Source organism: Rhipicephalus microplus, chromosome 6, assembly GCF_043290135.1.
Source record: "Rhipicephalus microplus isolate Deutch F79 chromosome 6, USDA_Rmic, whole genome shotgun sequence".
NCBI classification, from domain to species: domain Eukaryota; kingdom Metazoa; phylum Arthropoda; class Arachnida; order Ixodida; family Ixodidae; genus Rhipicephalus; species Rhipicephalus microplus.
In genome coordinates, this window is record NC_134705.1 from 59058830 (window position 1) to 59076480 (window position 17651).

Consider the following 17651-nt stretch of genomic DNA (forward strand, 5'->3'; position numbering starts at 1 on the left):
AAAACATTCAAAGAGTTGGCAGATGGCCTTGAGCAGCGAATATGCTGCCATTAAGCCAAGTAAACTTGGCGCTGCCCAGGCACCTTCTGCCTCGCATTTGCAACTATTGGCGACGCATTTGTGTTGCTCTACAAGACAGCAGTGTTAGCTTTGTAAAGAATAGTACTGCGCGCAAATGGACTTGAGGTGAGTACGTTGTAGGCGGGAGTGATGTTTGCGTCTGTGGCAGCAGTACAATCTATAGGGCAGCCACTAGGACGTAAACCTATCAGAATGCAAACACAGCTTACACGCACTGCGCAAGCGTACTCATATGTCGCTTGTTTTTCTTTTTTTAGAAGTTCTATATTCAGGTGCCGTTATAAACGCCCTCGAAGGTTTAGTTGTTCCTGGTCCAGAAAAATGTCAGCTTGTCATCACAACCCACAAGGTCCGTTAATATTAACGTTACTTGTATAACGGACGACATTGCCAACTTGTAGAACATCGATGTTGCTGGGAAAATCATCACTGCAAATTGACAAATTGACGGTGGCAGGGAACCCGGCTCTTCATTATATTGTCATTCGGACAGACAGACAGGGAACAATAATAAGGCCTTGAGGAGCCAGCCAGTGCAGTTCAGCAGATGACCCATGTCTCGCTGTAGGCTAATCCTATGTTGGAGCCTCTCCGCTCTCTCGCGGGTCTTCTGGACTGCCTTAGACCTGTCTTCTGGCTTAGAGCTCGGGATCACCTTCTCCCAGTCCTCGCTGTTGAAGTTTTGTAACACAGGTCAGTGCCAGAGTATGTGGGCTTAAGTACAGAAACCTTCCCCTCAATCCGGGCATTGATGATTCATCTCTTCGTGTAGCCTGCTAAGAAAATTTCTCAGCAAAATGTTCAGTTAAGTACAATGGGTACGTGTTCGTACCTATCAAGCTCAACTAAATGTCTTGCTGCTAACTGCAACAGCCGTAAGCGCATCTTAAATGCCGTTATCATGCGTAGGTATGACTGTCGAAGCATTTTGACATCCAAATACAACGCATAGTGCACCACAATCTCGTATAACCATTTTGATACTGACCTCATTTCTTTCCTTCTTCAGGACCAAACAGTTCCAGCACTTGCCTCATCTGCCCTAAAGCTAAGTGCCGCCGTGTGCTTTCTATTGAGCTTCATAGGAATATGTGAGAACACTTTCCAAAGGCGGCGAAAAACTTTGGACCTCACCATATTCGACTTGGCTTATACGGTTTGTAGAAATTCGACTGATTATTGTGTTTTGTGCCGCGAAGAAGACAGCGAGTAGCCTAAGGGCCATAGAAAGGTTGGCACGCGGGCTGCTTGGTATATATTTCTAATGAAATATTGGGAGCGCAAACTAACGGGACGCAAAGGAGACAAACAAGCGCAGTTTCAGACAAGAAGGAAACGGGAAATACAAAGAAAAATGTTTCACCGTGATCAAGTGTCGTCCAGAAGCAAGATTTCACCAGTGATATAGACGATGAGCTGAAACAACTATCATTATTCTTTTTTACAAAAAAAGCTTCCACACTCTCCCTACTCCTTGTGTCGCCATATGTATAAATATAGACGTGCGCGTAAATTCAGGTACGCAGCCACACTTTGTGCAATGGGCGGGCAAATGTAGACCCGGGGCCGACTTCAGATCAATATAGTGCTCTCGCAGGCGAACGTTTAGGTATCGCCCAGTCTACCCGATATATAGCCTGCTATAAGACAGTGGGATACAATAAACCACGTTTGACAGACAATTGGCGAGACAATTCGCATGCAAAAACTCTCAACCTTTCTTTACGAGGCCTGTCTTCACTCTGCTTTTTAAGTCAATTCCAGACCACATTTGCTGTAATTTTTGACTGGTGGAAAAAAACAAAAACATCAAGGTTAAACTTTTTACATATTTTTATCTTATGCGAGAACACGTGCACATACGGAGCTACTTCAAACCTTTGTCGTTTATCTGCATATTTTATAGGGCATCTCTTTTCTATGTTGATTAGCAATGCCTTCTAAGCGACGAAAATTAGAACGTTGGACGGAAAGCCTGCCCCTTGCAACCTATTTACTTGACTTAACAAAAAGAAAGACAGGCTATTTTATGGTGACAAGATTTAGTTACAGCAGAATTGAGAAGGTTAATCACTGTACGTGATGTTACTACTTTAGAATACAAAGAAGAGTAGTCTAGGAATGGTTCCTTTGAACGGGGAGAGTGAGACCAGCAAAGGTGATCTGCGTGAAGAGATAACTGAAGATCGAGAAACTGCAATATATTATCTTGGGGGACCTAGCGCGAGAAACGCCATCCAAGTCCTTTTTGTTCGAAGGCATCTCTAATGTTATCCTGTTTTTTTTCCAAGGAAGCTGAATCAACGAGGCCAAGGTAATCACCTGCATACCTGCTCAGTGCCGTTTCAAAGCGCCATCAAAAAGAACTTGACAATATGCCACGAAGACCAGTGCTACACAAGAAACGATACAAATGCCAGACTATTGAACATAAAAATTATCGCCCCAAAATACAAGAGTTATATTCAAGTAAAAAAGGAGTAGTTCCATGAAGCTATTACCAAACACCATACAACTGTTTATGAATGACAGTTCATAATTTTCCTGCGTGATGCATTTTTTACACACTTCATAAGTTGAGGGTGTGGAACCGAGGAAAACAAATTGGCAACAGTAATACTGAAACCACTGCTATTAGGCTTTTTTGGTTGCTAAGAAGTCGACAACCTGGTTGGATTTCTTTACCAAAAAAGGGTCCTCAAAATTCAAGGCAGACAAGTAAAACTGGAGGAACGTTGGAACTTCATGTTGCCATGTGCTTCATTCCGTAACTAATGTTCGAAAAGCGATGTCTTCTTTATGAAACTTTTCTAAAAAAATTGGTTCCAATGCAATCTTTTTTTTTCTCTTTTCACTGAAGTTACAAGTCAGCACGTGTTGCCAGCTTCCAGCAATGCGATGGCTCGTTTCTTAGCTTCAGCTGGTTTTTCTGAAACTTCTTTGAAGTTTTTCCTGATAGCACCCGATGCCTTCGAAGCATATTGTTCTTGAGAGCGAACAACAAGACACCCTTCTTTATCAGCAGTGACAAGCCTCAGGCTGTTAGAAAAGAAGAGCCCCATCATCGGGCCCAGTTTGCTATGTACACTTGTCCTCGCGTTTCCTTTGACAAGCTTCTGCGCTCCGAATATTTCATTATGAAGCCTAAGGGCTGTTAAATGGTGCCGGACGGGTGTGAACACAACACTGAAAGGTTCACGTGTCTCAGCATGACACGTGTTATAACTGCCACCTTTCCCGATCCTGACAGTGGGAAACCCTGCTCCCGTCTTCGGTGGGCAAATGGGCTGCAATTTGAAGGTCGTATAACTATTGCTGAGATTTCATGTCCTGAAATCATGATACGATTACGAGGGACGCTCTAGTGGAGAGCTCCGAAAATATTGCCTATCTGGGGCCGAATTCACAAAGCTTTCTCTTTGGCTACGCATTTTCTTAGCCAAAAGTTCTCTTATCTGGAGGGATTACTACAGCGCTGGTATGAATTTAACTTATTCGGCACTTAAGAGGGCAAGGAGGACACACGATAGCCGATGAAACGACAAGGAAAGAAAGAAGGGTGTGCCGATAATATCAAGGTAGCACGCAAAGCGTCTAGCATCTAGAGTATACGATGATAGCCAATGATTTGCTGCATCTAAGTTTCAGTTCCGCGAGCGTCTGCTACAGCGCTTACGGGATGCCGCATACGTTGTAATAGACGTTTTGGTGGGCTGTGCAAAGCCAAGCACTCGCCTTTAATTAACGACTGTAGCTAAAAAAAATAAATGCTCGATGGCCTTAAGCCACCGAGCAATCCATGCACTATCTCGCCAAGTACAAGTAAACAACACTCCAGGTGTACCACATAAATGAAACCACACATAAATCGATGCATGCAATGTTTGAAAATGTGCCTCCAATGTCTTCCCCTATTTAACGCGACCAGTTACCTTACATTTCATTGAAGCTGCGCTGCTACTTAACTAATTCGGTGCAATCTAGCACGGTATAGTGGTGAACGTAAGGGTGTTTTGTACCTATAGTCAAAGGTAGCCTTTGTTACAATATTCTTATTTCAAGACACAAGAGCGACATTGGTGCCTGCAGACGAATTGTGCGGAAATAGATAACAGCAGTAATCAAATGAAATTGTGAGCGCAATTTCGCTGGTTCCATGCACCGCAGCATTTTTATAAAGCCGGAATGCGAGAACGTGCATACGCTTACGCTTAGGTATATGTCTACGTAAAATGAGGGAGACTCGTCGGGAGGTGTCTCAGTGCTAATGCTTTTCACAAAACACGGTGCAAATATTTCGCCCAGCGTTGTTTGAGTGCGCAAACGAAGCAAGGGACGTGTATACGAGTCTTGAGGTCGAGAGACGTTATCACACGTGCGAAAAGGATGAAAAGAGAGAGAGAGAGACTCTCGTTTCGGCTTCGCGAAAGCTTGAAATTGATAGGTAATAAAGACAATTTTCTGGCCCAGCAGACGTCAGGGAAGGTCTCCGCAAAGCAGGGTCAGATGCTCGGAGAGCATAAAAAGGTGGAGTACGCGTTATATGGGAGTGACAGCCACTCAGAAATCGAGATGAAGTGTGACTGTCCTTAGGTGTGAGAATCAATGCTAATTAAGAGAGTTGAGTTAATGAGCCAAAACTTTCCTAAATAACGATAATGGAAGCAAACTGAGCATTCATCTAGTGAAAGTGACACTAGTGACAGTGAACTCATAATAGTTGATTAGCGTTGTCACAGGCCGATATATATTTTTATTTTCTTATCTATATTTGGCAAACTATGAGAAGGTAGCGTACGTTAGAGCCGGCTATCCCAACGTCATGACAGTAATGTACAAGAATAAATAGCGCACGGTTATACAGTCACACGTGGCGGTTTCTATCTTCTAGTAACCTTGGGAAAACGCATTCTAACTATTTTTTTCTATTTTTGACAAAGTTTCACGGGACATTTTTGCATTTGGCTTCATTCGAAGGAATGACGATATATCAGCAATAGGGCGAACACAAGCACTGCTGCAGTGGACGAGCGGTTACAGCGCTCAACTACAATCTAGGAGGTACTTGGTTCGATTCGCAGAATCACTGAGCACTTTTTTTTTTTTTCAAGAGGTTGCCCGGCCTGACATTATGCGTGGTGGCGGGTACTAACTTTTTGAGAAGTAGGCTTTCGCACTTGCTTCTTTCACTCCCCTTTTGACCCAAAAGCGCTGTACTGTGCTCCTTCAAAAATTTAACAATTCAGGGTTCATAATTTTCTCCTCCATCCTCTCTTATCGCAAAAGTGTCCAGTGCTGAAATACCAATATCATACCTGGTATATTACTTTTCACGTGTTTGGATATTTGACCAGCAATCAGTCTTCACGGTGTTTTGAAGAAAATCTACACATGCAGTGAGCTAACTGCTTGCAGCCAAGTTGACTGCCTTTGTAGGGACACGCTTTCGTGCTAATTTGGTGGGCATCATCACATGCAGCAAGACCAAAGAGCACGGACAGTTAGAGCTGACGCAAACAGAGTGATTAGTTTGTGTCTTCTCTCCCGCTATTTGTCATGCTGCACGCTTCAGTGTAATGTCGCTGTCAATGGTTAAAATGAACTCTAGCAGTTAATCGAGTTCTGCTGAGAGGGTCCCCTATTGTCCAGAATGGAACAGAACAATGGCAATTTGATTTGTGTGATAAAGAGATACCCTGCTTATGGTTACTAGAATAAATTTCTAAACTGAAGTTTATTTTTTATTAACAACAGTTCCAGTGCAGATGAAAGGTGCATGGACAAAATTCGTGTATTCAGCTTGACTAGGTTTGTGACCTTAATTATAATTACAAACCGGTATCACAGTATGCATAAATATCACACACATGTACAACCACGGGTGATAGCTTGCTTATTCTGATTAAAATTAAAAGGTTGAAATCGACATATTCAACCAACGCAATGTGTACGAGATATGTCATGTAAAGTAGCTATGCTCTAAACTAATCTTCGCAGGTTCGTTCCATTTTACCCAATTTCTTGCCCATGACTGTAGGTTGGTAAATGAAACTTCTTCGAACACACATATTCTGTGTAAGGTTACATTTATTTTTATGCAGTACAAAACAAATTGAAATGTATAATGGCTCAAAAGAGAAATAACTAGAAACAAATTCAGCCAAATCATTACCAAACTTACTCACCAATGATAAACGGATTCTTATTTAAAAGATACATACATACATACATACATACATACATACATACATACATACATACATACATACATACATACATACATACATATACGCACACACACATATACATATGTACACCCATACATACATACATACACACACACACTCAGGTGTAAATATTAAAATGAATGGCTATAAAACAACGATTCTAATGCACTCATTTTGAATATACTACAGAAAGTAACTTACGAGAGAAATTCACCGGCACTGTTATGTCTGAACACGGTGTTTCTCGAACCATCTCGCAAAAGCTTGATGCATAGTTTTCCGCTGCTGCCCAGTGACAAGCAGTTTTTTTAAAAAACAGAAGAATAAAGCCCTTGACAATATTTTGCCAAAGAAAAGGGCTGTGCATCAATATTTTGTACATGTCTGCAATATCACTCTGTTTATTTACATAGCTTGGCTCATTCACAACCCACTAACAAAGCATGTTAGGACACTTCGGCTGAAAGTTGGCACAGCGTGAGTAAATTCTAGACAATACATGAATAATACAATTATAAGCTACTAAGCTCCTTGGTGCAAACAGTGTTTATATTGACAGCTATAAGTGCCATTTCGTTTCCCCAAAACACTTCTCAAAAGTAGAATCAACTTTATTTAGCTAAAAGTTTCTATTCTGGCGCATCGTGGTGGCTCAACGGTGGAAGTGACTCTTTCGGCCAAGAAAACAAAGACCAATTATTTTTCCAGTTCATGAATTCACCCCATAATAACATTGATGATGATGAGTAGTTTTTAGTGGCGCAAGGGCCAATTGTTGGCCAAAGAGCACCATAATAACATTGAGGCAGCTGGTAGGAGTGCTTTTGGAGAGAGGAAACCACCACATTCCCACCAGTTGTGGCCTTGGGTAGCTACTTCACTTGGACAAAAATGATGAAAAACACTCCTCAAGAAGACTTCAAAGTTTGGGCATCAACACAGTTCCCATACAGCTGTCCATTAGTCTGCTTGAAAAATATTGAGTTTACTGGTGGGCAAAGACTGTACACTATGTGAGGTGATGCTCCAGTGCACTGCATGTATGTCTTGCTGCTGGCCTCAACTGCGATGTTGCTCAGCAAATATGTGTAAAATAACAACTAATACTATGCCACTGCAAAGTAATTATGTGTCATTTGCATGAAACAGGGACCACAATAAAAGAACATAACAACATTTGCCTTCACAAAGTTCAATAAATGTAAATAAATTTCCACAGAGTTTTCACAGTTCATCTGTGGATAGTAATATTGGTCGTAAACACATCCTTACTTCCACTAACAAACCATTTTAAGATGCCAGATTGAATATTAGAGTATACCAGCACTTTTGTAGGGCTAAACAATTGTACAGGCACCTAGAAAAACACAAGTGAATGCATGCTATAGCTACATATAAAAATATATACTTTTATTTCTAGTCTGAGTAGAGCTGCATAGATGATAAGTCACTTGCATTACATTATGAACAAACCTATCCGAGCAAAGTATACACTTCAAAAGTTACACTTACACAGTAGATAAGTACACAGTTGAAGGACGGATAGGCAGTGGGATAATACCCAAGCACTAAAATCTACTGTTAAGATATACTAGGAGTAGTGATGATCCTCTTCCTTCCAAATTAAATAATTCACATATAGTCACTTCCCAGAGCTTATACACTCATGGCATCATTGGTGCTATACAAATGAGTGTACACTGAAGGATTACATCGACTAAGTACATGATTACTGCATCCAAGGCTTTACTTCTTGTACTACAAAGAATGCAAACACAGTTACCATTGGCGACCATAGATGCTGTGATTTCTGGCATGTAAATGTAGAGGCACGCAGGCACTTAACACACATGTTAAAAACTTCAGCTCAAAAATATTTGCCCACTAACACTACAGCAGCCTTTAAATTAGTGTCATAGTTTGGTATCTTCCATGCAAAATTTAAATAATTTCGAATGCAAGCAAATGAACTGCTGAATAATGCACTGCTAAGAAGTTAAGCAGCAGCTGCTCCTGACATCACAATGTGCTCTTTCTGCTGTTGTAAACTTTGAGCAGGAGAACACTCACTGGCAGTCCCTTTATACTTGTTGGTCTTCTGTGCTCTGTTCTTGATACACTGTTCATGACCGTGGAGCACCGAACCCCTTGTTAATGCTGGAACTTAGAAAAATACAGATCATTGTTACAACCATGCTACATGCAAGAGTGTATAGTTGTCAATTATGTGCTCATATTTACAGATATTGTATTTTCAGAAGCCAATGAGAAGCCTCAACACACACACACACAAACAGTGAAGACTTAAAATATATTTAATATGATACAAGAGCAAAACTACAATGTTATAGATGAAGACATGAAACTTCTGACAGGCATAAAAAGCCAATAGAGTTTCTTCTATTTCGACTTTACACTAGGTGCGAGAAGTAGACCACAAATAAGTTCACTAAGAAACACAAGTTAGACTGCATTACAACACAACAGCCAATGTTCATAATTTTAAGGCTGTCTAACATAACCAGCTCACCATACCGCATATAGGAGCAAATGGGCAGTCTAGAAGACACAAAGAACTTGTGGATTATGAGTGTGCTTGTTGCTGACATCTATTATTCTAAATGAAGAAAACCTTTCAAAATTGCACTTCATCAGGGGAAATAATCATACGCAACAAACACAACAGGCTCCTACAGGTGCCACCAACACTCACCATTATTGTAGATACCAGTGTCTTGCCGGATGGATATGCTGCGTCCTGCACAGAACACCAAAGGAGCGCTCCATGACTTGGATTGCGTGTGTGCTAGCTGCATCGCTCTGCTGCTGAAATAGGCTAGCCACAGACAAAGAAATGAGAAGCCATGGCTTTGAAACACACTGAACGTCACCTTTAGAGATCAACAATGCATACTTAGGTCAGGTACAATTTGTAGAAAAATATATATCACTATGCAATCGTGGTGAACATGTTCGGCTGAAACACAAGCAACAGCACTGAGAGAGAAAAAGCTACATTAGGTAAAAGATGCAGTTACTGGCCCTATGTCATCTGAGGCTTCTTCAATAGGTCTTTCTCCTTGCAAGTTGTGAACAGCCAGGCAATTTTCACCCACTTGCTATTTCCTTCCAGAGCACTTGATCCACAGAGGGAGTCACAAGCTCGAGAGCTCAATAAGGAATCAAAGTATTTGTGCTCGTTTCAAAGCACAAGCTTTTGAGTCTCAGATTATTGGAGTTTAATTCATAAGCTGCAGGCTTTCAGCTTTCAACATTTTGAATTATCTTGCAATTTAGTTCTATAAATGTTGAATAAGAATTATGTGTAAGAATATTACAGGTATCCACTGAAAGCAACGATGCTTGGGTTTTCAATTTGTGCACAGTAAGTGGTGTTCACGTAATCGTATGTATTAAAGAAAAACTAACCTCGCAGCCAGCCGTTAGGCAGTTTTGTGCCCTCAAAGCTCCCAAGCAGATTGCAGTCCTTCCAGATGAGGCTGCCATGCATGCTTCCACGCCACATCCGCTGAATGATAACAGTCCCAGCAGTGACATAGGCTTGCACAGTTAGGTAGAACGTGTCCTTCCTATTTTTGTACAGGTGCTCCAAGTAATGATGAGGATTGATGTGCCAGAATGTGCAACCGATGCATCACAGGACCTTAACAAACCAATCTCTGCGATCTGTGAAGAGCCAAAAACGAGATATTTAATTAAAAACAATCATTAAAAGCACTCACTCCTAATACTTATTTGAGGAAGCTATCACTTCGTTAAAGTGACCAAAATCAGCTATATTCACTTTGAAATAAACTGAGGCCTCATGTAAAATTTACGTACCGCAATATATATGTCCTACTGAAGTATAGTACTACCACAGTGGTAATCGTCTATAGAACTAATTTTTCAAAATAACATAAATTTTTAAGTGCAACCTGGCTCCTGAAAAAGAAATTCACATTAACTTTCCAACTATCAAACGTGGTAAATCGACAGGCCCAACCTCATAATCAAACAAGAGCTCACTGGTATCAAATCACAAAAAACTTCTTATGTATTTGCTCCATAATATATGTATGTATATAACAGTAGTAGTAAATTTTTCATGCTTCAACTTACCATAGAGAAACATTACATCTGATGGGCTTAAAAACTTGCACACGTTATAGAACTGCGTGAATTATAGTACCAGTGAAATTTAGTTCTGCAAGGTGAACTCACCGATGGCAGCATTTATTAGCCATCGGTGTCATAAGGAACCAAGTACGGCCAACAGGCAAAGGGCATCTGCAGACTGGAAGCTGCCGGTGACAGCAATGAAGGGCTGGCCAGGCGTGCACGTCCATTGATAAAGTGTAAGAACTGGCCATGACCGGCTGTTGTCAAGGCTGTAGTGCCGTGCAAAACGATGGCCAGACGAACTCGGAAACCTGTAGTTAGGCGATATTGGCCTACAACTTCATCCAAAGCAATGCACCGGTGAAATCTTTGCTTTTTTGGGGGGGATGGAGGGAAGCTTGACGTTCACGGGCTCTCGCTGCCACATAGAACTCTCAATTTGTTACCGAAGAACAGTCTAAGCGCGCTTCCAAAGTAACACGATCCACAACAGAATGTAGCATCTCGCAGTTTTGGTTGATCACATCACAGCGCTAGGACTATGGTTATAACAAAAAGGAGAAGTGACGACTTAACAAACAAAAGCGCCAAGCTGCCCCACCACGACTTCGCAGGGCAAAACAGTTATCAACGCTGCCTTTCAATTTTCGGTCACACGAGCACAGCTTGTTCACAAGTCTTGGAACGTCAACACAGCACCACTGTTCACAACGAACATCGTTTCACTCCCGAACAGTACATTGCTCTCAAGTAAATAGAAACGTACGGGCTAACTAGTGGCGAAGCAAGAACCGAGCGCGTAGTTCATACGTTTCCGTACGTACTTGGGATCACTCAAGTAACGTGTCAAAACGCTGTCAATCCGAAATGTCGCACAGCACCAAACTGAGAGACTGGAAAGTCAAGCGAACGAACTGTTACCGGCACACAAACACACATTGCAGGCTTCTCGAGTGCTAGTTGCCGTCGATACACCGACGCCGATCCCCGCTTGATAACCACACCGACGCACAGGCTTCGCTGCGCTTCACCGTACACCATTGCACTGCCACAGCTTTCCGCACTGCTTACACGCACCAAAAGAGCTGCTGTAATCACAACACATCCGGTCAAACGCTGAAGTAACTCGTGCGAGAAGCATTTGCTGAAAGTCGCACCGACCGATATGCTGTTCACGACGCCATGTTGTTTTCGACAACTGCGCAGCACATAAGATGATAAGAGAGCTCTTAGAAAGTACTTGCACTATTTTCACGGCGTGAAAAAATTTTCTCTTATGTGCGAGGGGGGTGATATGACGAACAGGACAGGCGTGCCAGATGAAAGAAGTGTTTTGGCAACGTCACGGAGTGAGCTGATGTAGAGGGTATTGCTTCACAACCAATCACAAGCTGTGCCTGTCGGCCAAGCCGTCGTCTGCTCGCGTTTGTCGTCTGCTTCGATCAGAGCATGCGACAGGGGATTCGCCTTCGCAACGCTATTATTCTCAGGTCAAGTGGTCGCTACGTCGCACAAAATACATGTCAGTGGCTCGCTCTACCTTTGAATGATGTTCGTGCACCAAGTTAAATGGCTGGTAATTGACGCAGGGATGAATTCAGCGAAGGTTTGCTCCAGAATCGTGAGGGTTTGCATATTTTCGGTGTCATACAATGTTACTAGGGTCGTTTCATTCCGATTGCTTGCCATAATATCACGGTCCATATCGGTGTCTGAACAGTGAAGGTGAAGATGCATGATTTGTTTGTAGTTCCATGCGTAATCACGCGCACCCCTAATACGCTTTGGTTTACAAAGTACGCTTTGTTCCAGATCGTCCCAAAGTGTATCGACAGCTGTATTTCAGAGATCACAACCATTGGACAGTTAGAGCCAATGAAAGTACACTAGAGCACAAACTTTAGGAACCACTCACCGAAAACTTCCTCTCATTTTTATTTCCAATAGCGTGCAAAGAATGTGCTCCCATTAACCTCTTTGGTGGTAATTTCCACCAATGAGGCAAGGATCTCGAGTCGCACTTTTAATTGGATGAGATGGGGCGCAACACAACAACATAACAAATAAGGTTGATCCTATGTCATGTCGCGTTCGAATGCACCGACCATTCACGTATCACATTGGTTTTCATCCAACCACAAATCTTTACATGCGTAGTTTTATGCCATTGACGCCCAATAGAATTCTTCAATTACTGCGACTTCGAACTTATTGGACGGTGGTGGTTGTCAACACCATCCACTGCGTACAAGGGAAACAACACGCGAAGCTCAAAGCGCCGAAAGAAATAAAAACGCACCTGCAGTCATCAGGCAGCCCTTAATGGGCGTGAATTAACTCAAAACCAGCCAGGGCACCAAAGTATACCGCTGCGGCAGCCGGTTCGAAGTAGCCACATTGTTCCTAAGAGTGGTCCGGACCACTCTTGGGATTTTCTCTCAGCCATGCTGTTTTTACGCACAATTTCGCTTCGTGAATCCACTTACGAGCACTTTTCGGTGACGTAAGCAAATATAGCAACTGCATCACCATCGCTGACATGTTCCCGGGCAGTCACAGCGCGCTTTATCTGCAGTGGCCGATGTGACAACTATGGCCTCTTACGACGTTTTTTCGTTTCGTGAATCGACTTACGCAACAAAATTTATCTTGCGCAAAAATGTTTTCGTAAGTGAGTTTTGTGAATCCGGGCCCTGGTGTTCTTTAATACGCACTGGCATCACACAGTGCACGAGCCAGTGCCTCCATTGGACTGCGGCTGCCACGGCCAGTACTGAACCTACTGGTCAGCATCCGAAATTTCAGCCGTCACTGTGGTCACACATGAATATATTCGATGTAATCAAGTTTAACTTTGCAAGTCATAAATCAAAACAGTTGTAATGATCATTGCTGCCACTCTGTTTGATCATGTTTGCGGCAGATTCGCTGGGCACTACGCTATAAACGTGGCCTTTTGTGGCAATGTTTGCTTTTTATTTTATCTCGATTAATATTCGAGAATCTATGTGCGTCTCGTTAAAGCAACAGACAGTACAAGCTCAAAATAATATTCGGTTGGCTATTATTTGCATTGCTGTGAACATTAACGCATTCAATGAAGAGCCAGCGTCACACAGCTACACTTCGTACAAGTATATCACTGAATGTCCAAAAGCTAATCGTGGTCATACGCGCATCATGTGACGTAAAAACTGCTTAAACAATAGATGGGCATATGTATGAACATATTGCACAATCAACATCACGAAGAGCAACACTTGCTTCAAATAAAGTTATCAATAAACGTAGTAGCTCATGGTTAAGATTTGCAAAATTTGGACATCCTTTCGCATGGGCGTTGTACTTTGTTCCATTTTATGTATGTGTTAAGAATGAATGAAACAATGCTTGAAAGGAAGTAAGAAAGAAAAAAGTAAGAGAAAAGTAAATAAGAAAGAAAGAAAGAAAAAAGAAAGAAAGAAAAACGAACGCCAAGCCTGCGCAGATCATGCAGCACAGTCACAGCGAAAGCTGGAAGAGCGGTCTTTCAGAGCTTTTTCTAATAACTTTTTTTTTGTAACTGCTACAAGTACCCTGCTGGGTACCCACTAAATGTTATATAAGAAAAGAAGGAAAATAATTTCACTTGGTCTTACGGAACGCGAATCATAACTTTTGTGCAGTTGGCTGACTTTCACTGTGCTATCCTTCATCACTCTTTGGAGAAGCGTGGTATCTGCTACACACTTATTAGGTCTGAATAATTATGCCTGAAGTGGGTATGCACCACACTTAATAGGTGACCAAGAACAAGCTTTTGTAATAGGTTCGAGCACTGGAAAACCCACTCGTTACGCAATTCGCATCGTGTGACTGCTCGCTCTTGCTTTCATGCTTTAAAACGCTTTACTACTCATATTATTGCGATTCTTTTCGCAACATCAACCCTTCCTAAGGCCAGATTAGAAACGAGTTACAAGCACCGGTGTGGCTCAGTGGCAGAATGCTGGGATGGAACGCAGGGGAGTTGGTTTCGAGTTAAATTGTGTCACTGGTATGTTTTATTTACTAAGTTATTTTTCTTATCTCTCGCAATAGTTGTTATGGTCACCAGTGGCTGCAGCGGGTGACTATGGCATCGCACGTGAACTTTATTGCTCTGATCTCATAACAGCTTCCCCTGATAAAGCAATGGAATGGAATAAAAAAACTTTATTTCACTCCTGCAGGACGCGCTTAGCGCGTAGCGGGCGTCTCCCACGTAGGGACCGACAGGGAGTATCTGGCGGCCGCTTCGTGGGCCTGCTGGACGGCCCATTGCTGGTCGGCGAGAAGTGAGCTCCTGAGGGACCTCTCCCACTTGCTTGAGGTAGAGTCGAGAGGAGTTGTTCTACACTCCCAGAGCATGTGTGCGAGTGTCACTGGGGTATGCATGAGGATAACAAACGTGAAGCGTGGCAAGGTTTGGGTACGTGTGTGTCTGTAATAGGCGTAGGGTTAATGCCGGTGGTCTGTTAAGTTTCGGATGTGGGGTGGAAAAATGCGGTGTTCCAGGTAAAAGTGCTTTGTTATGTCATTGTACGTAATGGGTGCATCCCGATTGGTATCTAACTCAGCAAGACGGGGTTGCCCTGTGGCGGTGCGGTCGGTAAGTGCGCGCGCTGCATCATGGGTGATCTCGTTGAGGTTTGATAGGGCACCCGGCACCTGGCCGAGATGGGCGGGGAGCCAGATGACAATGTGGTGCTTCAGGGCACTAGGGTCCACTTTGCGCAGGATACGTAACGCATAGTCGGAGATGACTCCGCGTTCGAAGGCTTTGATGGCCGGCCTGGAGTCACTCTAGATGAATTCTCGTTTGCTGCCGAGCATGGCTATAGCTATAGCTACTTGCTCTGCTACTTCGGTGTTCCGAGTGAAGATTGTGGCAGAGTTAAGAGTCTGCTGCGCGTATGATACCGCGACCGCGGCGAAGACTCGGTTGTTGTGATAGGCAGTGGCGTCCACGAACGAGACGTTGTCCGCTTCCATGTCTGTGTGCTTGAGAATGGCGGTCGTCCGCGCAAGGCGCCTGCCTCTGTTGTATTCGGGGTGTACATTTCGTGGAATGGGAGCGATCGTGATAAGGTCGCGGATTTCACGGGGAATTAGAGTCAACTTTGGAGGGTCTCTGGCTTTCGAGGAGAAGAAGCCGAGCTCGCGAAGAATATAGCGGCCCGCCTTGGTGGTGCTGAGTCAGGTCGATTGCACGCGTTCCTGAGCTTCGGCGATCTCTTCTAGCGTGTTATGTACGCCAAGCTTGAGGAGTTTGCACGTTGGAGTGGTGATAGGGAGGCCAAGGGCTCGTTTGACCACCTTGCGAATAAGCGCATTGAGTTGATCGCGCTCAGCACATAGCCATTTGTGTATAGCGGCAACGTAGGTAAAATGAAACAAAACAAACACGTGTACGAGACGCAGCAGGTTGTCTTCTTTGAGGCCATGGTGCTTGTTGGCTACTTTACGTACGAGTCGTATGGCATTCTCGGTCTTAGTCCTGAGCTTGTGTACAGTTTGGGTGTTGGTTCCGCGGGACTCGATGATCATGCCGAGGACCTTGTTGGTGTCTACCCTGGGTACAGTACAACCATCTCTGGTGTGGAGGATGATATTGCGTTCTGCTGGAGGTTTCTACACTTTGGGCTTGGCACCTACTAAAGCAAGAACGAAAAAAAATGAGAAGGAAATTGTAGCATGCAGAACTACACTCGTGGACTAGTTTTCTTGGCTATGGAAGAAAGCTACCGAGGTGGAGCGTCTCCCATCAACTAGTAAGCAAAGTAGTCTGGTTTACCATGCGTGCCGTACCGCACTGGAAAGTTATGGCCACGCGATCAGCGTTTCGGTGCAATGCCCCGCCGCGGTGGTCTAGTGGCTAAGGTACTCGGCTGCTGACCCGCAGGTCGCGGGTTCAAATCCCGGCTGCGGCGGCTGCATTTCCGATGGAGGCGGAAATGTCGAGGCCCGTGTGCTCAGATTTGGGTGCACGTTAAAGAACCCCAGGTGGTCGAAATTTCCGGAGCCCTCCACTACGGCATCTCTCATAATCATATGGTGGTTTTGGGACGTTAAACCCCACAAATCAATCAATCAATCAGCGTTTCGGTGCAAGGTTGGAAGCAATACTGAAGAGAGTGCTCTGACTCCCGACCAAGAAACGGCCCTCCCACGTCCGCGTCCCTTCCATCCTTACAGGACATCATTTGGCGGGAATATGTCGCGTTACTAGCGTTACGTTCCATTACAGGGGACATACAACGTGACTAGTGCTGCGTCATTTCACGGTACGTGATGTGTATCATATGGCATTTCTTTCGCCTGGAACATGTCACGAGACTAGTGGTATGTTTTTGATCCTTAGCAACGTGAATAGCGTGACGTTATTTTGAAAAAACAGGTCACGTATCTTTCCTCAACATTCCCCTCCCCTTTCTGCTCTCCCTTTTTCTCCATTTCTCGTTTCTTCTGTCTTTATATCTCTTTACTTATCTATTTATATCTTTGTCTGGCATTCAAACTATTCTTTTTGTTTCTTTCTTTTCTTATATGTCTTTTTCTTTCTCCATATTTATTCTTTCTGTTCCTTCATTTTTGTCTCACTCTGTTCAACTTTTCTTGGCCATTCGAGTTGTTGCATCCCACGCAGGAGAAATCGCCGCAGCGGGAGAGCGTGCGTCGGGAGGGCATGTTTGGGGTGATGAAGACGATGATGGTGATAGAGCGGGCCGGTATTAGGATGATAGTTTACCGGAACACCGCGTGTTCCGATGAACTATCATTAGACGGCTGCAACTGCTTCACTGTCAAAAAAAAAAAAAAACGACATTCGCAACGATAAAATGCGACAATAGTGCTGTACTTTACTGCATAGAAGTGAATATTATCAAGAGGGATTGGTCAGCTGTCGTGTTTATCTTGTCAAAAACTAGTTTTCATTGACGGCCGTATCTCACGGGGTGAATTGTGATACAGTTTCGGTGCTCCCCGACCTGAACAGAAGCCTGGCGGCATGACCTTTCACGCGAAAAAAAAAACCTCCCAACGTCCCTTATACATACGAATCAGTCGACTTGAAAATGACGGTAAGAGAGAGAGAAAACATTTATTGAAAGAAGCTTGTGAGTGAAGGTGGGAGGGTACCTTATGCCAGGAACCCTCTGGCTTGGATAGCCCGCTGAGCTCGAGCGACGAGTTGACGCT

At 43.5% G+C, this 17651-nt stretch overlaps 1 protein-coding gene across 3 annotated transcripts; it reads right to left on the reverse strand.

Moving 5' to 3' along the window:
• Positions 1-6150: 6150 nt before the first annotated feature.
• Positions 6151-12059, reverse strand: LOC142765269 (uncharacterized). 3 transcript variants are annotated; one of them, XM_075865998.1, is made up of 4 exons: positions 10533-12059; positions 9738-9995; positions 9022-9066; positions 6151-8471 (listed from the first exon to the last, which is right to left on the reverse strand). In XM_075865998.1, exons 2-4 carry the CDS (start codon positions 9832-9834, stop codon positions 8305-8307), a joined length of 309 nt encoding a protein of 102 aa, XP_075722113.1. In that variant the 5' UTR covers positions 9835-9995; positions 10533-12059; the 3' UTR covers positions 6151-8304. The 3 variants fall into 3 exon arrangements, with proteins under 3 accessions (XP_075722113.1, XP_075722111.1, XP_075722112.1); XM_075865996.1 differs by having other exon boundaries at positions 9022-9144; XM_075865997.1 differs by lacking the exon at positions 10533-12059 and having other exon boundaries at positions 9022-9144; positions 9738-10523.
• Between the last annotated feature and the right edge of the window lie 5592 nt (positions 12060-17651).